We start from the raw sequence: 22,939 nt of genomic DNA on the forward strand, positions 1-22,939 counted from the left end.
GGTCATGTCAAAATCAAAAATATACATTTTTCCTCGTGAATTGAGTTTCATGTAGGAACTGTTTTCTCTCTCTTAAAACTACATTTGCCAACTGTGTCACCATGCAGGAAGCGTACATCTACCGCTAACTCATCTAGCAACAGTGAGCTAGCTACATTACAGCTCAGCTAAGGAAAACGTCTTTCATGTTTACATCTCGTGCTGTCACAAGAACCAGCCTCTCATTTGTGAGTAGATGCACGCCTCCTTCTTTGCTGTGATGTAGCTGCAGGTGTAGTTTGGTTGAAAGAAAACAGTTCCTACATGTTACTGCTCACAACAAGTCTGTGATTACTTTGAGTAACTGGGTCGTGATTTCTGGAAAGACATATTGCTGTTGAGTTTTTTTAATATATATATTTTTTTGGCACTTTGTGCACCACAAGCCGAGGGGCATCTAGTTCCATTATATTATAAAGTCAGATGTGTCTACAGTTGATATTTCCAACTTTTGACAACTCACACCAAAACAATCTAGACTGATAAAATCGCACCACAAGCTAAAGAAAAAATATGTATTTGTGTGAACTGGGGGTGAACTGGGGGTGAACTGTCTCTTTAAGTTTGTGTTTTTTATATGTAGTTGACAGTGTGACACTTAAAATTTCAAATTTCAACTTTATGTTGTGACAACACTGTGGTTAACCTGTTATCAGGATTAGACACAAAAAATGCTTTGTTCAGGTTAGGAAAACATCATGTTTTGGCCTATAATACCCAGTTAGGTTGCCACAAACAGCTGGAAATGTTACTGGTCTTGAACACTGGTCTGTTGCTTTGCAGCTTGTTTGGCTCAACAGTCATATTGTCCTAGTCTCACGCCATCCACCGTCCCCTCCTCCTGATGAGACACGCAGCTCATATACATGTAACCTGAACTACATGACTTTAGAAATGCTGATATGCTACATATGAAGTGTACAAATGTTGCATATCTGTGGTTTGTAGAAATGTACAGTGTTCACATTTTATTTTGGCAACTGGGCTGACAAAGGAGATCAACTGAATCTTATTTGTGGCGCTCTTAGTAAAGGACTTTAAAAACAAACAGAAAAAAAATATCTTGTATCTACAAAAACAATGTCCCTTTTAACCAAGGCACAGAACACTCCGTTTAAATGGCACTACAAAAAAACTCCCCTCCCTATTCAAACTGTTGACAGTGCGCTCTGGGGGTTATCTGGAGTACCAGAGGCATTCTTTGGAGAAAGAGAGGTTTCTGTTTAATCTTTAACCACATTTATTTAATTCTGTGAGCACCATGAGTGGAATTCCATCCAATACCATCATGTTTAAATGGCTGCAGAAATCTCAGGTGGATATCTTATGAATCTGAACAAATAAAGCCAAAGCTGTCAACATGGAAAGAGACTGCTAATGGTTGTCAGCGATAGAATGTGTTTTGGTAATTTGGATTAACTGATCCTTTAATAATGAATCCCTCCATCATGTGAAACTGCATGACTCTTGTGTGATTAAATAATCTATGATTTTTCTTTGTCATTTGTACCGAAGCGTACAAGTTGAGATATACAGTATACTGTGATAAATCTATACAACTAAGTAATCATCATGATCAGCTGTATGGTAACCTCTCAGGACAGTTTGTATTTTTTTTTCACAGTAGCTCAGTGTGGTTTACATTAGGTGAGGGAGTATCTAATGTTCCCCTCTGCTGGGGCCCCCGAGTAATAACCATTAATTTCTCATCATAGTTTGTGTTAATTAAAAAAGCTACAGGTTTAATTGCCGTTAAATGTAATGATGTTAGATCTCATGTTCATGTGTTCAGCTCCACCCATCACCAGCTCGTTACTCAGACTTGCTGGATTTAATCAGATAGAGAAGGAAGACTTGTCTCTAATTATCTGCTCGGCTTCATCATTTAATCTTACTAAAACAAGCTCCTCGCATGTGCTATAGCCTCAACTTCAAATGTGTCTTCACTGAGATGAGCGTTGATGATGAAACATGACATGAAGTGTACATACACTTTATTACGTGTTTACTCAGAGCCACAGCTGATGCCTTTTCCATCCCCAAAACATTACATGGTCCTAATTGCATTTTGAAGATCGATCATGAAAAAAAAAAAATACCAAGAGTGCTGAAAAATAGGACTTTAGCCCACACTCTATAAGACTACACTTCACCATAAAATATATGATTAGAATCCTTTAGAAATCTTTTTTTTTTGTATACTGTGTGACTTTTTCATATTTAGACAGAACAAATTTTCTCATCGGAAATTCATAATATGTAAATTAAAATACACTTACTCCTGTTATCCTGACACATTTGGGACATCGCAGAAGACACATAATTACCAGGAAGGAGAATTCTGAAGATGGATGTATAAAAAGAACTGGATACAAATATGGAAGCAGGGCCCTGCTCATTTCTATGAAAGTTGCTCAGTGGTGCATGAAGCCAAAAAGGCTGATTTCTGTGTTATGAAATTATCCAGATCTTACGCATTCTGGGGCCTATAGAGCAAGTGTACAAGAGACTTACAGTGGCGAGAATGGCAGAGCATGGCAGGGCATGGCCATGCAGGCCAAGCAGCTAAGTTACAGTTAAGCGCTCTGCTAACTTAAATGGGAATAAAATGATTTCAATGTGCAGCTCTTCAAGACTTTCAAAATGTTTCAAATGAAACGCACCAAATCCTGATTTTGAAACAAGTCAGTTTGTGGTGGTTGTGAAGTTAAAAAAAAATGTCATCTCTGACATCTCTTTCACAATGGAAGTCTTTAGGAAAAAGTCCTTTTGGATCCCACAGCATAACGTGAAGGACCCGTTCACAGTAATTCCACATTTGACCACTATGTAGAATTGGCCTAAATATCATGGGAACAGGCCACAAGGAAGTGCACCCGGCTTTAAAGCCAATTTTTGTAGTAGCCAAACAGTGGAATTCCATCCATCACGTGATGCCATCCAGCCCACAAAGACTTTTTCCTGTAGACTTATATTGTGAAAAAGAAGTCTGTAAATCAGTGGTTTCACTTTTTGAGCCAACTAACATCAGGATTTGACACTGACAGTCTCCTGTGCACTTGCTGTATGGGAACCACTGAAAAGACCTCTGTTCCTGTTGCTGTCTACTGTTTACCTGTTCTCCTGCCTGTCCGTGAGGTTTCACAGACGCACCAACAAAACAACCCACACACACTAGCCAGCTGACAGAAGGCAGGCTCGTGCGGTGTGTTCGCTGCCAGTGGGAATATAGTCAATTGCCCGCATTTAGCGGATTCCCCTTGCTTGAAAAACCTGTGTGCATGCACTAATTTTGTTGGAAAAGGGGTATTGAAGTCTTGTTATTTATATGAACCACTTTCAATTTAGAAGCCTATTTTAAAAAATGGCTTGGGACTGACCATTACACATTTGACTTTAGTCATTAAATTTTTTGCTGAAAAAATATTAAAAAAAAAAAAAAAGAAGTTGGAGTTTGAAAAGTTATGGCATGCAAATGGCACTGATTTGGTGGAATATTCCTTGTCCCTTGTGTTTGATAATCAGATTCAGGGCAGAGCATAGCAGCATTGAATTAACTTAGCATACATAAAAACATGATTTGTGTTTTATCGTAAAATCAACCACATTTGGGGCGCAGACAGGACAGTATCGTGTAAAATGAGTGAGTGCTCACTTGGATTTTAGGAGATGAATTCACACCAAAAGAACAGCAGCCTCAGTGGTGTCAGCTTACTTCCAAATTTTTATGTCAGAGCGTTTATGTGAGTATGGCCTTACTCCAATGGTCGCTTGAATCACAATAAACAACATCATGATCAGGGACTACAAAAAAACAGCTCCAGTGTAAGAGCTATCATCTTATTGTTACACTTTTTGGTAAATGAGCCATACAATTTTTTATGGCTTTGATGTTGACCCATGCTCAAAGTATTACAGGTATTAAAAAACAATTATCTGCCATTCTTCCAAATTGGCCTCCCAGTGCAATGCTCTGCAGAGTAATTTAGTCGGTGCTGCGACAGAGTGCAAATCCAGCTGTTGTGTAATCGTACGCTAAACGAGACAGTTTCTGTAGTGCGGTGGGAGGATCCTGGGTATTACTGTGCTAATTTATGAGCCTTCTCCAAATGTCATAAATCTGCTCTGTTCAACAACACAGTACCTGGTAACTGTGTGCAGAAGATCAATCAACTGCACTTCAACCAAAATAAGTTTTGGGTGATGTCACCATCCATAACAAAAAGCTATTAGAGCTGTCAGTCATGTATCTTGTTTGCTAAAATAGTTCATATCAATAACTAGGGCTGGGCAAAACATCAATATTATATTTGTATCGTGATATGAGACTAGATATCATCTTAATGCTCATTTATTCTCTATTTACGTATGAAGATACATTCAGTTCAAACATTTCACAGTTCAGCCCACATACTGCCATGCGCCATTTATGCTGCCACAGATACATCCACTGGAGGCAGTAGAGAGCAGAGTCAAAGGTTTCTGACAACAACAAACGTGTCAATGGTTGAGGAGACCATAATAATGTACCCTTCAATGGAGGCAGAACATCGACACTATGGTACAAATTCCTACATGAAGGGACAAAACAAAAAATCTGTTGCTGGCCAAAGCAGTGCATCCTGGGTATTTATCCAAGTGATTTTATTACTACGAAGAATGCCTGTGCACTAATACACTTGTGTTACTTAAAAGGTAAAAAAACAATAGCAAAGGGATGGAAGGATGTAAACAAACAAAGTACGAATATATTGTCAACATATATTAACAAAGAAAAACTGTAAGCTTTTGAAAATATCTGGGGGGGCTTCTGGAGTTCCTGAAACAAAACGCTGGTAATGATCAATACAGCCAAAGACTGGTGTGTCTGTGTGTGTGTGTGTGTGTGTGTGTGTGTGTGTGTGTGTGTGTATAGCGTAGTAGCCCATGAGATTAATTTCTGTAACTGTTTATTCACCTCTGTTTTAATTATGTTTTTTCTTTTCACATTTGACTTCAAAATTGAGTACTTTTTTTTAGTATGTAACATTTGTTAAAATTGAGGTCCCCTAAAATATTGTTAAAAATCTTATCTGAAGGGTCAAATGATACATAAAGGCAAGTACCATATGCAAAACTAACTAAAATGCACGTATAAGTGCTTTACATGTAGTTACTGGGGGCATGCAACTAAACATGCCAGTCCTGCAGTATTTGAGAAGATGTCATAAATAGACGTCTAGATTTCCAACCGTTGCCATCCCCCTCAAGAACCTCATATCAAGAGCTTCTTTCACTGCATTGTTGGACGAGGTGCTGGTAGAGAGCACACTTGCATGCAGTATGGAGGGGAAGAAAATCTGATTAAACAATTAGTGTCAATTAGCCCCGACCAAATCATTCTGCAAACAATTGGTCTCTAGTGCCCGGCTTAATTACAGGCGACTTTCAGCTCCTTATCATGAGCCATGTCGCCCGTGATTCATGTCCGACTCACGCCTGTCCCTCAAGCACCATCAATTATCCACCAGTAAACAAATCCACCAGGCAAAAAAAAAAAAAACCCACAGCTCCAGGTCCCAGGCCTGATTAGCATACCTCTATGTATGCTTGTCAGCTGCTGTGCAACTACAAGTGATCAAAGCAGGCGTGTGATGAGATGAACATTACACTGATAAAAGCATACGAAGAGATGATCAGGATAAAAAAACATGCTCTTGTTAAAGTCTGATTTGAGTTAAAATCACAACATTTTTTGGATGACAGTGTCCTGATTCTGCAGGAGCTCCCCTCCAGACTGATTGAATACTGACACATGGATTACAATATATCAGCCAGTGTTTATACTAAGCCCTCACACAACATAAGTGTTTCATTTGATAACAGCCTCTGGAGAGAAATGCTGTGTGTTAACAGGAGGGATTCTGAAGTTTCGACCGTGTAAACACAAAGGCTTACAGGCACAATCACGTCTCGAAGTGTGAGGTCAGAGGTCCTGATTTCAACACGCAAACACTCACACATATACAGCGAACATACACAACGCACAGAGTGTGTGAAGGGGAGCGACAGCAGGCGCGATGACATGTTAAATTACCCTGGTGATGTATAGCTTAATGAACCCCTTGTGTTGATCACGCTCCACATTAATCAACAGCCATGAACAGATTCCCTTATTTTCTCAATGCTGCCTTGATAAACTGCAATTTCATTTAACCTTGGACAGCAACTTTAATAGCTTCCACAGGACAACTGTCAATACTTCCCTGGGTATACAGTGATTAAATTGCAAGGCGAGAAGTGTGTCCCTGCTTCCTCCTCGTGCTCATCCTGCCTCTCCCTCTCTTCACCCCCACCTCGACCACCACCCCCTCACTTCAAATCACAATTTGTACTTTCACACTTCACACAGTCCGCACTTAAAAACCAAAGTCGAAACAGACATTTTTGACCGTACAATCACCGGAATAATCAGTTGCTGTGTGTTGTGGTATCCCTTTGACACAGAAAGTGGTGTGTCAGTAACAATTCACTTTTACATGATATTATTAGTTTTTGTTTGCAGAATAACCTGTTGATTATTTTGCTTTCTGATTTTACTTATTTACTTTTGTAAAATATTTTTCAGTTTTAACTTTCTCTGTTTGTGTTTTTTACTCTGTGAACAGAGTTGGTAAGATAATCTCTGAAATGTAATAGGTTTACAGCAAAGGACTTGTTTCACCCCAGGGGCCACTTTTGCAAAATGACAGGAGCCCAGGATGAACAAATTAATAAATGAGGCAAATCCAGTCACAGCGGCCTCACACAGGTCATGTGAACACACACGTGGGACTTAGCCCAAACCTCTTTTGGGGGATTTTTTTGATAAACAAGCTATAATTGATGCATTTTAGTCCACTATGGCACATTATTTACGAAAGTACAAAAAATCCCAGAAGGAATATATTTATTTTCATGTGAAATTAGAAAATTGTCAGCGGGCACCCTTGAACATATTATGGACCAGATTTGGCCCACAGGCCGTCTGTTGAGTATAACTAGGTTACAGATTACTAGTAATCCTGTTAAAAATGTAATAAGTAATGTAACTATTTTAATAACTTCATCAAAGTCATGCAGCTTAATACATTTGATTACTTTTCTACCAAATGTTTAAACTGCCAATAAAGCTCTTTTAGGCTTTGCCAAAATAAGGCTTTTCTACACTGTAAAAAAATCTGCAAAGCACAGTGTCTTTTTTAAAAATCTGAAAATAATAGATTCAGATGTAACCCCTTTTATGTTTATCAATATTTTGATAAGTAACTGTAATTTAATTACATATTTTTTTCTCAGTAAAATAGACTATAATGTCAATGTCTGCTATAACTATAACTGTGCCCAAACTTCTTCAAATGATGCAGAATTATGTGTATATATTTAAATATATATTTATAGTAGAATTATTTTTAAGATATGAGGTGAGCGGTCTCTCCAGCTAATATTTCCATCGGATTTAATCCTGAATTTTGTTGTTGTCCGTGAGCTTCATGGACGGGATAAAACAAGATGGTGACAGGCAGTGACCTGAGCCCTGTCATAATGATTTTCTGTGATATCCTCCACCCTTGTCAATTTAGCATAAATTATCAGCCACGAAAGGCCTGCTGGCTGATTAAAACCAATTGTCTGGGTAGAGAAGGACAAGGCAACCTCTTTATTATATGATAAACTAAGTTAATGGAAGAAGACAATCTCCCCTCTGGGAAATCGGACTGACTCTTAATTAAAGCATTGTGTTTCTTCTGCTGAATAAAAGTGCCTTTCTATTATTCCAATATGCACTTGAATGAAACTTTAAGGATAATGTGATAAATAAACTGAAGCAACACATCAGGAGCAGAGAAAAAAATACAGAGTTATTCTTCCTGTGTGAATATCTGACAGGAGAGGGAGAAAAAAGGATTGCATATTTGTGCAGTTTGCAAACGTAATCAATGCCAATCAGATGATACTCACTGTCAACAAATAATGTGACTGTGTGTTTTAACAGATATGTTTATGAAAAACACACGCCTGACACTAAGTAATTACACTTGATCTCAGAGCACATTATCACCTTTGGAGAACATGTTTCATTATCACATCCACAGCCGAAAAGATTCCATGTTGTGTGTCTCACATGTTAAGCAGAAGAGGAATCAGTGTGTGCTCAGGGGAACATTACAACAAAACAACAATACTCTTGTGCTCCTCGGATGACATAACAGAAAAAGCAAACATTTCTCTGTCCTGCGCCTCTCGTTGGCTTCCTCCACCCACACTTGAGAGGTGACAGGCGTACACCCGGACTTCCATTATTATCCAACACAGCAAGAATGCCTCCAGGAGGATAATTACTGAAACTTGAAGAGCCAGGGCTAATCCTAAGTACTTCACTTTGTATGACTGCCTCGCCCGCCTGTCTCTTAGACTGCCGCTCACACTGACAAAGTGCAATGTTGGGCTCAGTGAAAGTCAATAAGAAGACCTCATGGCCCACAGATGTAGCAGTCAAGCCAAATGGCGGCAAAATACACTGTTATCTCTGTTTATCATAAACAGCCTGTGTTTGAAACACTGCAATCTGTCAATTCAGCCAGGCAAACAAGTGGCCTGCACGTCACATCATAACATCCAACGAGGCTACCCAACAAACGCCTAAATTAAATATTTAACCAAGTTTATTCTGACATAAGTAGACCAAAATGTCTGCAGGTATGAAACACGTAAATTAAATGCTTTTTAAGACCTTTTAAAAATAACCACATTTAAGACCGATTTTTGGACAAATCATCTTTTTCTTATTTAAGCATTTCTTTCATAAGTGTAATTGTAAATAGTATACAGTATATAGTCCTATGCAATGGTAGGTTTTATGTAGGAACATGGTTATTAGAGTGAATTAGATAAGGCTACATTTTACAAAAAGGCAAGTGCAAATGTAATGTAAAATTACCGTATAAGGTTAGGATGTAGGTTTAAAAAATTCAGAAATATGGACTTTCACACAGAAGACCTTAACTTATTTTGACAAAAAGACATAAAAAAATAAAACCTTACATATTCAAATTTAAGGCTATCTAATGACATCTAAGGCCTAATATTTATACATTTAAATTTAAGAAATTTAAAGACTTAATGACCTGCAGACACCCTGGTAGACAGACTTTTGCTGTGAGAAGACAGACTGCGGTGGGCTTTAACAGTAGCAGGAGGGCAGCACTGGCAGCCATATAACCCAGACTATAAAGTCCTGGTCAGAGAATGTCTTTGTTGCTGCCGTCAGCCGTGCTCTGACTGACAGGTGCTGAGACGGATCATTAGCACCCTGTCTTGACATATTTGCGTGACAAGACCCATCACATGACACCCACTGCAAATCTGAGGATGTTCGTTATTTAACATACAATTATCTTAATATAGAGAGACAAATTATGTCCATCCAAATTACCATTTACATGGTTTCCATGTAAACCAACAACATGGCAACTGTGAACAAAGAAGCCAGTGCTGGGGTTGTTAAAAATAACACTTAAAATTAAAGCTTTGGAAGTGCCTGAAGCGCCTGGCAAGCTCACTTTATGATTCTATTTTACGAGAATGTAATAAATATATAATTTCTTGACCTAGGGGAGGTGATGAACGGCTTCTTGTTTTGATTTTTCTCCCAACAGACACAACTTGAAAAGCGGAAGAAAAAGTTTTTTGGCGGCTCTCTCCATTCATCCCAGGAGGAACCAGATGCTCCTGTCCTGCCAGACAAAGCCGAGAACAGCTGCCTGATCGATACCCGACAAAGGCTCAGAGGTTAGAGCAGTCAAAAGATTGTTAACTAGCCATTTTATTTGCCAGACATTTATATCATTGTTTATGGTTCAGTGCACCCCTTCACTGCAGGCCATGCTGCACACCTGTGCTTGGAACACTTTCAGGCCACAACTCATGACCTCAAAGGAAAAATGGCACCAATCTCCAAGTGAGATACTGACATAGATAGATGGATAGATATTTATGTTTGTTTACAATTTTCCTGCTATATTTACTTCATTAATATTTATGCCACCACATTTTGCATCATTGACAGCAGCTCATTTGAAAGATAAAAGTGACCCTGAAAATAGCTGACTAGCTCTCTATATGAAGAAAACAGCATTAATGTATGTTTCAGGCTGAGTGCAACGTGCAGGTGTGAGCATGCATTGACGGCGGAGGAGCATGGGATTGGCCTGCATTTGCACATTCCTGCATATGCATGTGTATTTATGTTTGTGTGAATATGAGTGTTGGTTGTACCATGCATCCCAGCCGGCAACACATGGCTCTGCTGCCACCACTCTGGCTCGTGTTGTGCAGTGTCCCTGCAGGCTGGCAGAGAAGGGGAGACCCTCTCTGTGGCTCACCCAGGCGGAGAGGGGCTTCCTGCACATCTTTTGTCACACCATTTGGGCCCTTGTGTCTGTGGCTGCCCCGCTCCGGACCCACTTGGCAGCTCACAGTGCAGACGGACATCTGCTCTTTGCAACCTCCTGGTGAACAGAGAAAACAACAAGCAACAGAGCTTGCTCTCTCTCTGCTCTACATACTTTACTGCATATAATGTCTGATAGGACAGTAGCACTGTTTTCATGCAGCAACAAGAATATCTATCCATATATCCATCTATGTATCATCACTCTACTAAATTATCTCAAGGATTATCCACTTAATTTTTATTGGTTAATAACAGTTTTGACAATGCACCCTTTAAGTTTTTTTGTTTTGTTTTTTTAAATAACTGCAGAAAAAAACGAGTTACAAATACCTATGACTATATGCACCCTGAGCAACAGCGGTCTAATTGCTGGTGAAAGCCACAAGTGATTACCTTCTGTTTTCTTCAAGAAAAAAAAAAACTATTGAAAAGGAAGGCCCTCCGATTACCGACTTGCTTTGTAAACCTCCACATTAAAGTATATTTCTGCATCTCTGCCTTGACTCCTTTCTCCCGGTTCTCTAAACGCAGTGATTCTGGAGCACGCAATATTGAACACACTTTGTTCGTGCTCAGCGGCCCAGAATAACTCGGTCATTATGGTGGCGAAAGGGACAGGTTTTGAGTTTGATTTCATGATGGTAATATAGCCCATGTGTGTAGGAGAAGAAAGCCTTCAATGGGGACATCTGTTCAATGCGGCTTACAGTTACAGCCGCGCGATAAGAACAACCTGTGCGCACCATATGAACCAGGAGCGACCCTCTGAACGCTGCTGAACGCAACAGTCAACAAAAGATTTTCTTTTTTTTTTTTTTTTTTTTTGGAGAGGTGGTGCGCCAAGAATAACTTAGACAATCACATTTTGAATTGCACGCGGATGAAATATCTCGCGAAGCTTCTGCAGCAAGACGTTTCCTGTCGAGCAGTTATCACACTGACCTCTGACATCAGTCTTGCTGGTATGATCGCTTGGTAATTTGTCACTAGAGGCCAACATGTCCCCTGTAGCTGCAGCCCCATGCCCCGCTCTCCAAAAATCACTATTGCGCATAATATTGTGAATGATCCTCACGGAGGAAGAGGAAAGGGGAAAACCAGTTTGATCACAGGTGCATGCTGATTTTAACGTGAAATATAAACTTGAATTATATATGTACAAATAATATCTTTGTGTACCTGTGAGGAGTTTTTGTAAAGGAAAAGGGGGTCGGAGGATAATTTTCCAAGTTATTCCTAATTGAATTGCCAGTGAAACATTTATCTGGCATGGTCCACAGTCACACCGGCAGCAGGAGATGTTGTGTTTTACTCTGCTGAGAGCAAACGTCGAGGGTCAATCAATGCACTGCGGAGCGGAGGAGCACGGTATGTAGGTTTTATTCTCCGTCATTACTTTGTCACATTTTATTTGCCTTTTAAACGCGGTTACATAATGACCACAGCTTGCTATGATTTTCGATAGTTTGTGTGATTGGGTAGTTTAAGATAAAATAATGAATGAGCAGAAAACAGATCGATACAAGTCCTTTCTTATCTCCAACGTCAATAAGACAAGTGAATGGGTGTGTTTTGTTTTTTGTTTATTTTTGATTATCTAAAATCTGCCCTTGTTTTTATATAAATATCAGGCTGATCGTGATTTCTCGCTTTTCCTTAAAATAATTAAATCAAGATTTTACGCGTTAATTTGAGAACAAGCGCACACATCAACAAAATAACTTAAATAATATACATCTCGAATTACGCATTTCTATAAATATGAGAAATTTGTTTAAAATGTCTCTAAATACTGGTAAATATTTGCAATTAAATAACACATGCGCTACGAAAATAATAATTAAGATAACTGCATATGTAATGCTTCATCTGTTTCGGGGTGTTTTTTTTATTATTTATTTATTTATTTAACTGTTTAATAATAATTTGGGCTTTTGGTTTTTTAGAGGCTAGATTTTTTACACGTGAAGGTAAAGCGCTGTAAATTAATCCAAAAAGCTGATGTCCAATCCTAGAAACACAAGAATTAATCAGATAGTCCATCTATCACGCTGTGTAATAAAGGAAGCGACATGGGTTAGGCAGATGATGTGATGAATAATCCCTGGTCGTTTTAATTAACTTTTCCCTGTCCTGTAATGACCAAGCTGGTCAACAGACCCGGTCAATAAGCATGTTAATATCAAACAAATAAAACTGCGGATGATTAAAAACCTCCTGCGTTATTAAATTTGAAATTCAAATGAAATTTATGCTCCCAGTGCGCACTGCATGCTAATAGCGCCCACAGAGAGTCCCAGGGTTCAACACACGTTTTGCCCACAAGTTCTTATTATGTAACAGCAGCATCCTCCGTAGATTTAACTAAATGTCAGCGGGCAAAGTGATGAGCCTATTCAATATAACCAGCTTATCATTTTATTTTCAGTCTGACACACAGTGCAATCACTTACTTTAATAGATAATCTCAGTAACCTGCTGCACCAACAGTCTCTATAGTGCCAATAAACCACCTTGAGATTTTTTTTTGTTAATGTTTATCATTTTTGAGGTATAAAATGCTCCAAAGTCAACTGCATCGACCCCTTCATCATCATCTTCACCATCTGATGTTTTAGACTAATATCATAAAATGAATAATCCTCCACCGGAATGCACCAGTTTTAATCAAAACTGTTAAGATAATTGAACGCAATTACAGTAATGTGAAAGTTTGAGATAATATAGGTCTGCCGGCAGAACAATGCAGCCTTTATGTCTTGAGTAATAGTTTGTGTATATTAAGTCTTAAGAAGTCAAAACGTGCAAAATCCCGCGGGGTGATTTATGTCACAGACAGAATAAGTTTTTAATGAGAAGAAAAACGAGAGAGAGAGAAAAAAACACGGGGAGGTTTTTATAGAATAAAACACTTGAGTAGCTTTAAAGTGAAGTAAACAGGCTACACACGTATGCGCAGGTTGAGTTGACCCACTTAAAGTTTGAACAATGTTTATATCTGTGGAGAAGAGTTTGCGTAAAACCTTTGGGGTTGAGATCATTTGTGCACAGTAAGGAGCATTAGGCTACATGTTTTGAAAATGAACTTAAATTGGAGTTCACTTTTATTTACAATATTGTTTTGGCTATTTGGTGGTTGTATGGTGATAGTTTAAAAATATAGGGTATTTACCACCAGCCTCATCACCCAGCGCAGGTCATCATCCCGCTTTCTTTAAATTTATGGAACGTGATGTTCTGTAAAATTTCAATAAGTGGCCCCCTAATTCCTCCTTCCTAATTCACTCTCATTTAACTTTACCTTCCTTCCGCTGTCTTTTATTATGGAGGGGGCGGTGGGGGGTGGAGGAGGGTGGAGAGCTGTCTGAGGCGCTCTATTGATGACCTCACGGTAGTATGTGGCGGTGCGGCGGGACGGAGCCGCTGATTGGTCGCCCGTGTCACAGCGGCACTTCAAAGCCGGAGAGGAGCCTACAATTGTGGAAGAATGGGCGGAACACATCATTGTATTGCACACCTCTAAAAAAACAGTGCTCTGATTCATAAATATAAAAAGATCCTCTGAGGAGGGCAGTGTTTTTGTGTGATGGCAACTTCACTTCTAGGGGTGAGTCGAAAGGACTTTCTTACTGGTTTAATTAGTTCTTGTCATTGTCCGGCGGAGGGGGATTAAACTTGCAGCGGCCGCAAAGTAGCAGCAAAGGCAGTGCGTTGGTTAGATTTTCAGCAAGCGGTTCGTGTGAGAAAAGCTCTGCGAGAAGTTTTGTCAAAAACAGCGCATGTTTTCCTTGGTGTTGTGTTTGGCATGCATTTGTAAGCGCTGTGTGTCGCGTTGCAGTTGTCTACTTTCTGTTCGTCCAGGTAGGAAGTAATAATCATGATTTCCAAACTTAAAAAAAGTAAAACACCAGCTCAGATATTTGAAAAAAATGTGTTAACTAACTTGTCATTCAGTTACGAGCTGAAATTCTGCATAGAAATGTATGAAATGAACTTGCTAAACTTGTTAGACTGAGCATCACTCACAGCTTTTCTTGTTTCTTTCAGGAGGAGCCGAGATTAGGATCGACTCCTTTAGCCATGTTAGCTGCAACATGCAACAAAATAGGGAGTCCGAGCCCTTCACCGTCCACCATTTCGGATAATTCCTCGTCATTTGGAAAAGGCTTCCACCCGTGGAAAAGAGCCGCCGCGAGCAGCTGCAGCCTCGGATCCGGCCTGTCCGGCTTCGGGGTGTCCCGCAATGGATCCGGCATCTCGGACTCTTTCGGCACCAACACCTCCTCCGGATCCAGTGCTTTTTCCCTCACGTCTGGCGCCTCGCCCGGCTCTCACTTTGGAAACGATTATTCTGTTTTCCAAGCGTCGGTTTCCAGCAGCTCCCAAGAATCCAGCCACCAGCCGGTTTTCATCTCCAAGGTGCACACCTCAGTGGACAGCTTGCAGGGTATCTATCCGAGGATGAGCGTGGCGCATCCCTACGAGTCCTGGTTCAAGTCGTCTCATCCCGGTATCCCCACTGGAGAAGTCGGAACCACCGGAGCCTCTGCGTGGTGGGATGTGGGAGCGGGATGGATTGATGTTCAAAACCCTAATGGAGCAGCACTACAAACGTCTTTACATTCCGGTGGACTCCAAACCTCCTTGCACTCTCCTCTGGGCGGATATAATTCTGATTACTCGAGTTTAAGTCACTCTGCTTTCAGTACGAGTCCCTCTCCACACCTGTTGACAACCGGCCAGCACCTGATGGACGGCTTCAAGCCGGTGTTGTCCTCTTATCCGGACACGAGCCCCTCTCCATTAGCCGGGGCAGGGGGGACTATGCTCTCCGGGGGTCCACCTGCGTCTTTAGCGGGGTCTCCGAGGTCATCTGCCCGGCGGTACTCGGGCAGAGCCACCTGCGACTGTCCAAACTGCCAGGAGGCGGAGAGACTGGGACCGGCGGGCGCCAGCCTCCGGAGAAAAGGTCTCCACAGCTGTCACATCCCCGGCTGTGGGAAGGTTTACGGGAAAACGTCGCACCTAAAGGCGCATTTGAGGTGGCACACCGGCGAGAGGCCGTTTGTGTGCAACTGGCTCTTTTGCGGGAAGAGGTTCACGCGCTCCGACGAGCTCCAGCGACATTTACGCACACACACCGGGGAGAAAAGATTCGCCTGTCCGGTGTGCAACAAGAGATTTATGCGTAGTGATCACCTGAGTAAACATGTAAAAACTCACAGCGCCGGAGGATCCGCCGGCTCTGGCTCCGGGGGCAGCGGAGGGAAGAGGGGGAGCGATACCGACAGCGAGCACAGCGCGCCGGGAAGCCCTCCGTGCCATTCCCCCGACCTGTTGCACCAATCTGAGTCAACCCAGGGAGTAGGCATGAACGGCCTCTAAAGCTCCCCTCAGTGAAGTAAAAACTGTAAAACAACAAAGTGTTGTGATGGGATTGTCCGAGAGGACACGGGAGTGGACATACTTTTGCTGTATGCGCAATGCTTCATAACGAGTATCGTCATTTAATGAGAAAATAGGCCTATACGTTTCTTTGACCTTTTCCAAGTGTTTAAGACTACTAATTATATAATTTCATAGCTGTACCATCAGAAACTTCTCATTAATACATCTGCGGTGTGAACGTGTAATCAAGTCATTGTGGGCACACTGGAACCGGGCACAAGTTTTTATTTGCATCTGAATTCTTCCTCGATGTTTTATTTCCCTGCATAGGAGACGCAAAAGATAAAAACCCTGCTGTGAAAATTTAGGCCTGCAAAGTTGTGCTACTGCTGTCATACATATTGTTCAAAACCAAACTCTGGCACTTTATTATCGAGCAAATTGTTCATGTTTGTCCCTGTGGACGGACTGCTCGATAGGAACAAATACCTGTAGAGTATGGTCAGATACAGGATGGGTTTGTTTTATCTGCCTGATCCCATCAAGCGTTTAATAATGGAGGAGCAGTTTATATCACATATTGCTATTCACTCCACAGCCTACAGTATGTGCGCCAAGCCAAGTTTGTAAGTAGTCGAGGTTACTTACACTTCGCTGCAAAATGTGTTGTAAATACTGAGAAATGTAGGTTAGAATAATTACAGCCCGATGTAAAGGTGAGTAATGTATTTGTCCAGGAGACGATTTTGTATAGGTATTTCTAGTTGTATATGGACTCTAGTAAATATTTGAAAATATACGGAAATGTACTTGGATTTTTCTTTGACATGATATGAAATGTATTGTGGGGAGTTATATTTAACCACGAGTTTTCTTGTATTTAGGGGTCTATCATTAGGCGCACTTTGAATTTATTTGTTAAGGTTTTGAAATCATTTACTGTTTACCCGCTCATTTAATTTAAGTAAGCATGTTGTAAAGTGATTTTAATTTTACAATGGTATTTCCCCCCTCTCCGAGAATGGCTTTTTATGTAAGCCACTCAATAAAGTCAGTATGAATTCAGAAGCGGTTGATCGAGGTTTGTTTGATTGTTGAGTCGATAAAGTCCGTTTTTGAACGACAGACCAGGGAGTATGAAATTATTAGATTGCACCGAATTTATTATTTTATATTATAACATGACGTATTTTTTCTATCATTAATTTAATAACACAGGTGTTGCATTTCATGACCTCCGTGTACAGCTGCTGGTTTTTACACGTTTTTCAGGCCAGGGTGAGAAAAGGGGCCTGCAGCAATACACGCGGCCTCACGCAAAAAATATTTTATATTTTAACAAAAATAAATAAATAATTACATTGAGAGCATGCTGTTTAAAAAGAAAAGTATAAAGTCGATTTATTCAGACCTAATTACCGGTCTATATTAGTTTTTCTGTTCAACGTGAAAATAACATTTTCTCCGAGGAAAGTCATCACAGGTCAAACACGCCTAATTATGTCAACCCACCACTTTATTGGTATTTGGTAACTGTATGATAAACAGCACGTAATTTAATGCAATTCTTAAGGTACGTACTGTCAATTAGTCTGTCTCTTTTGGTCAATTATTTGTCCTTTCCCTAAATTCCGAAAATATTAATTTAGATTTTTTTTTTTGTAAAACAAAACCAAAAAAACTTTCTGGCCCAGCGGACATTTCTTAAACCAGGCACACCTCCTGCTCAATACGTTTAGTGTTTACAGATAAACGCCTACATTAAGGACGATAAATATTTAATTAGTGTAATACAATTAATGGATAATTCTGTGGCGAGAAGTCTTGTTTAAAGGTTGAGTTTATTTTTGACTTAATGTACAGTTAGACTAAATCGGTTTACCATTACAAAAAATTAAAATGATCAGTAGACGTTTTTAGAAACTACAACATATTTATAAGTTTATATTACCAATTTATTTATATCAATTTGCTGTTTGTTTTCACATTTTGTTATGTGTATTTGGGCTTAAATATCAGTTTGAGGTCTCACAACTACGTCTTACATTCCGCCAAAGCTGACAGTTTGTATTTTGTATTCTCTGTCAGTTATAACTGCTTATTGAGATAACGACATTTTCCCTATATTTACATTGTTCTGTGTCTTGTTTCTAGAGGATTTACGCATCAAATTTATGCACGTATATCCACACAGCGGTAGTGATAGTGTGCGCACGTGCGTCAAGACCATCCTCCAAAATGTGCTACAAAAATGACAGGCAGCATGAAAAACATCAGCCCTACTGATTATTATATTTTTCTGAGTATTGTGTTTTCTGTTTCTTGAGCGTATCCTTAAAGGTTAAACTAAAGCCAGTATTATCAAACTTCAGGTACACTGCTCTCTGTTCACAGCTCTGTAGCGCCATCTAGCGCTTTAATGTTCAACCAACAGTAATTCAAAGTCCAGCCTGAATCCACCAGCAGTTTATAGTTAGGAGTTCTGGAGTTTTTCCAGGCGGCTGGGAAAATGTATTCTGGGTTAAGCAAGTTCTCTTTCAGTCTCCCCACTTTACCCATCTACACTTTTGACTTTTCACAGCTGCACAACAAATTCAACTGTAGAGACGAATACTTGGACCATCCAAGTAACCATTTCTTCCACATTAAGAGACGTGCACTTATAAGAACAATATTTAAAAAATCACAAGACCCAGATCCCCTACCTGACCTCCTTTAATCACGTGCGGCACAAATGGGCATCAGGCTGGGATGAAGCACAACCTGAAAACAGAGACTCATTAGAATTTAATGACGGTGTCTATGATAATGCTTTCCAATTGTGGCAAATTGTGAAGTTAAAACAAAAGTACTTAAATTTAAGGTAAAAGTACTCACAGGTCTCTGGGGAATTCATTAGGACACCTTATCAGAGCGATGAATATACTCTCTCCAAATGTGTTGGAATTTCTGAAAAAGGCCTATAATGACATAGAATATTTAGTTTTCCTTTCTCAATTTTATTTTCTCACATACAGCAAAGTGTACAGGTGCTGACACACACATACATACTCAAAGGGATGACGTTGCAGCTGGTTTCACCTTTGCATCCTCTTGTCCTGTCTCCTCTGCTCTGTTCTTACTTTCTCTGACGATGGTGCAGTCAAGCAGAAAATGCTGCAGGGACATATAGCCAAATTTAAAAAATAAACCAAGACTGAGGGAACCAAGAAACTGAAATAATAGTACAGATGAGCTTTGACTGCAGCAATTCTGCCTGTAATCTGGTAATTAGGACTCGGATATGAAGACATTTATGGCCTTCAGCACAGTTACATGCTATACTGAATTACCTGTGTTTTGAATTTATCAAAATAATAAGTAATCAAAGCCAGAGATTAAATGTAATGGTATAGCTGTTAGTTGTTATGTGGCTTACATGCTTTATTCTGTCATTTTTGTAACTCAGGTTGCAACAAGATATAGTTCAAGCTTTTGTGTTGCTGCTTGTGTTTCGGTAAAGTCAGAGACAAGAGAAATACGCTGTTCACCACTAAAGGCAGAAAATATATTCACATAAAAAGGACCATGGGTAAAATATCAATACTTGGTTATGTAGTCCAGTTTTCTCTTTTGCATAAGGTTTGATAAATTAAGTTTATCTGTTTACCTCCTATAGGTTTATTAGAAAAAATGCCTAACAAAAAACATTCAAAATTCCAGGCAAGACTGCATTATTGGCAAAGTTGGTAGTTTAAGAAATGGAAAATATGTTTCATATGCATTAACCTGGATTGGAAGGCATTAAATTAATTTAATAATGTACTACTAGACATACTGTATATTACCACAAACTGCTATCAAAATGTGGAAAGTTATATATTTTTTACTGACATGTTTGACTGTCACTTGAGCATCTGAGAGAAGAAATCTTCTCTTAAAAAAAACTGTCTTGAAGTTTTCAACTTCCTCAACATGACTAAAATATAAACACTCAAAAAGTAATTACGAGATATAAACAGAGTCGTTTCCGCCTGATGTCTCAGAGTGCACGGCTCTGTGTTGTCATGTTATTAACACCTCCCCAGACTTTTGCAGCATCACCTGGTCCTCACAGGAGTGTCCCACCGCTGCTCTCATTTGAATCAAGTTGGCCTCAGAGAGGAAGGGCACACATGCCGCGATGAGGGAGGGTGAGCTGCCAACTGTGGATGAAGGCTACATTAACGGCCATGGTCAGAGCACGCAGCATGTTGGCAGCCAAAGCCAGCTTAAATCCAGTCACCTAGAAAACACAAGACAAATAATATTAACCTCCACTGAATAATAAAGATTTGGATGTATAAGTGATTCTGAAGTTGATTTTTGCTTAATAAAATGGTTGATCACAATCATGATCGAGCCTTCGTGCACACACCAGTTGCTCTTGGTATGATGAAATATATTGAGGTTTTCTAGCTCCACCAGCAAATCACAGTGTTGTGGTGACACCTCTCAACGATGATGCATCTGTGGCCAATTTTGTGGTTAAAACCACCAACCGCACCGTCGTTGTCATCAAACCAACCAATCTCCTGGGAAAGGCAATTTGACGAGGCAAAGAGGTTAGTCAAAATAATTAACAGTAATTGCTGCAACAGTGACAGTGGTGCCCTTATACAATGCTTTCAGAAATTTGGATTCATTGAAGTCACAGGTGGTGTTTCACCTGTCTGTGCTGATAAGTGGACTACCTGCAGACCGAACCTCACCGAGGGAGGCTCGGCTGGTTTTACAGAGTCAGATATAACGACTTCATAACATCAGTGTCTATTAAATGAATACATGAATAAATGAATACTTTGCTACCTGAAAACAAACGTCTGAGGGAACTCTGACAATGAAAGAGAGATAAAAACACAAATTTTCTCCTCTGATATCAAGGCAAATCACTTGAAAATACTACTGAAACTTAAAAGTATGACATTGAAATGCATGATCACATTAAATTCAGTCATGGTCATCTATTAAATCCATCCCAATATTTTATATCTACAAAGATTATGACAGCTGACACTCAAGACAAAGGCTCCTACAGCAGGTAAGGCCTGAGCCGGTGTCTTAGTGAAGGTGATACGAGCATGTTTAAAGCTTTCCCCTCTCCGTGACACTGACAGAGACCACTATTCTGAAAAATATACTGGAAAATCTGAAGGTGCATTAGTCAATTTCTACACTGACAGAAAATTTGACAGCAACTTTTGATAGTTTATTGTCAAGTTAAAATAATAAACATTTGATGGCTTTTTATGTTTGTGAATTTGCTGCTTTTCTAGGTCCAATACTACAGTTAACTGAATATCTTTGAGTTTTAACACACAAAATGACATCTGAAGACATCAGCGTGGACTATGGAAAACTGTGATGGACATTTTCACTGTTTTCCAGTGTTTTATGTTGAAAATTAATTAGCAGGTAAATCAAGAACCAAAATAATAATAATCCTAAATCACAGCCCTAATCAGGATTACAGTGTAATGTTACTGCTGCATGATAAGAACGCAGATTAACTGCGGGTTTGGGTACCTTTTAATACCTGTTGTTGTATTAGTATCATCAGCTGGTAGTAACAGTGTACACCGAGTTTTACACAGTTTTATTTCGGCCTTTTGAAAGAATCACAGTCATGTTTGTCACCAGATTTTTCCGAATCAATTTCTGCTTTGGATGAGGCAGATAGTTTGTTACTTGTTTGAAAACCTAAAACAAACAGGATATCTGCTCTCTGGTTTTGGAATAAAATACAATGAAAATCTGACCAAATGAACAGTAGAGAAATGGCTCCACCCAGTGGTACAAACATGTAAGTCTCACCATTTCTAAATTTGAGTCGTAAATTCTTAACCTGATGAAAATGCATTTCATTATTCAGGGGGTAAAAAATGTTTTACACAGCAGGTTGAACATCTTATGTAACTTCAGTGAAATGTGAAAATTACTCAGATTTCAGGCATTCAAAACTGTAAATATGTTTCCATGCAAAACTGATATTAGCAGGCTTTGTTGAAATCCTTTCATGCATTGCAAATGATAGAGGAAGTTCCACAGTCTTGAATTAAACATTTTAGTTGCATGGATTTGAAAAATAACAGAATTATCATTTTTTTCCTAAACCTAGACACAAAATGATCTTCAAATATAATTTCCTGTTTAATGTTTTTCAGGTTAATGTATTAACAGTATAAGAAACAGCCATTCTTTTAAGATGAAATAAATTACAATAACTCATTGCTAAAGTATTAAGACACTGAACTCATTAATGTATACTCAATGAATTAAAATGTGCTGCTGTGTAAAATACTGTGAAAACACAATTTTGTTTAAATCGAGATCAATCATATTTACAGGCTGCATACATGCAAGTTTAAGTTACTCCAACTTTCAAGCACGGGCCTACAAATGTTTCAGGCTGTAAATGTGTACAGCTCATAGAGTATTTTCATTAATAACTGCACATAATATATACATCTTACCATTAGTAACCAGTCCTTTCCAAAGCCAACATTTTTAACCTGTCACAGTAGTAAAAGCACAGGATTTACTTATCACAGTGGTTAACAATGGCGAGCTTTTCCTCCTGTGACATGCCAAAATGTCTTCTGTGATCATCATCTGGATGAGTGTGGAGTTATTCTGGTTTACTTGTTGTCACTGATCCTCATGAAACCAAAAAACAAAATCAACAATGTGTTGTCTGTTTTTCAATGCTTCCTGACTCTCCACTCCATTGCAATAAAGGTTCAATTATTCTGGGCACAGAAGTTTTTAGCAAACATTAAGACAAGAGTAAATAGCAACATCTATGTGTTTCTCATAGTTTTTGGAGAACAATGGAGGTCTAGGGCACAGAGGAATAAGCTATAAAATGCCTTGGATACAAAAGTAATACTATCCATGGGAAAATTAAAATTAAAAAAAGAGAAAAATAGAGTATGCCACTGCCCTTGTGTTCTCAAAACAGCCACAAGGGAGCAGAACTTGCTCACACATCCATCCTCTGTTTAAGATAAGCCTACCTGA

The 22,939-nt window shown here is 39.4% G+C and overlaps 1 protein-coding gene across 2 annotated transcripts; it reads left to right on the forward strand.

Annotated features, from left to right (window-relative positions):
• The first annotated feature begins 14,034 nt into the window (after positions 1-14,034).
• On the forward strand, positions 14,035-16,933 carry sp8b (sp8 transcription factor b). Of its 2 annotated transcripts, none has more exons than XM_042490295.1 (2): positions 14,035-14,120; positions 14,561-16,933. In XM_042490295.1, exons 1-2 carry the CDS (start codon positions 14,100-14,102, stop codon positions 15,896-15,898), a joined length of 1,359 nt encoding a protein of 452 aa, XP_042346229.1. In that variant the 5' UTR covers positions 14,035-14,099; the 3' UTR covers positions 15,899-16,933. The 2 variants fall into 2 exon arrangements, with proteins under 2 accessions (XP_042346229.1, XP_042346230.1); XM_042490296.1 differs by lacking the exon at positions 14,035-14,120 and adding an exon at positions 14,176-14,374.
• The last annotated feature ends 6,006 nt before the right edge of the window (positions 16,934-22,939 follow it).

The sequence above is a fragment of the Plectropomus leopardus genome, chromosome 7 (assembly GCF_008729295.1).
Source record: "Plectropomus leopardus isolate mb chromosome 7, YSFRI_Pleo_2.0, whole genome shotgun sequence".
Taxonomy (NCBI): Eukaryota; Metazoa; Chordata; class Actinopteri; order Perciformes; family Serranidae; genus Plectropomus; species Plectropomus leopardus.

What these genes read in the sequence shown, in the direction of transcription:
- sp8b (XM_042490295.1), top strand. Translation starts at nt 14,100, where the DNA reads ATGGCAACTTCACTTCTAGGG. An exon ending in TGGCAACTTCACTTCTAGGG is followed by an intron (nt 14,121 to 14,560) that starts GTGAGTCGAAAG and finishes TGTTTCTTTCAG; the next exon opens with GAGGAGCCGAGATTAGGATC.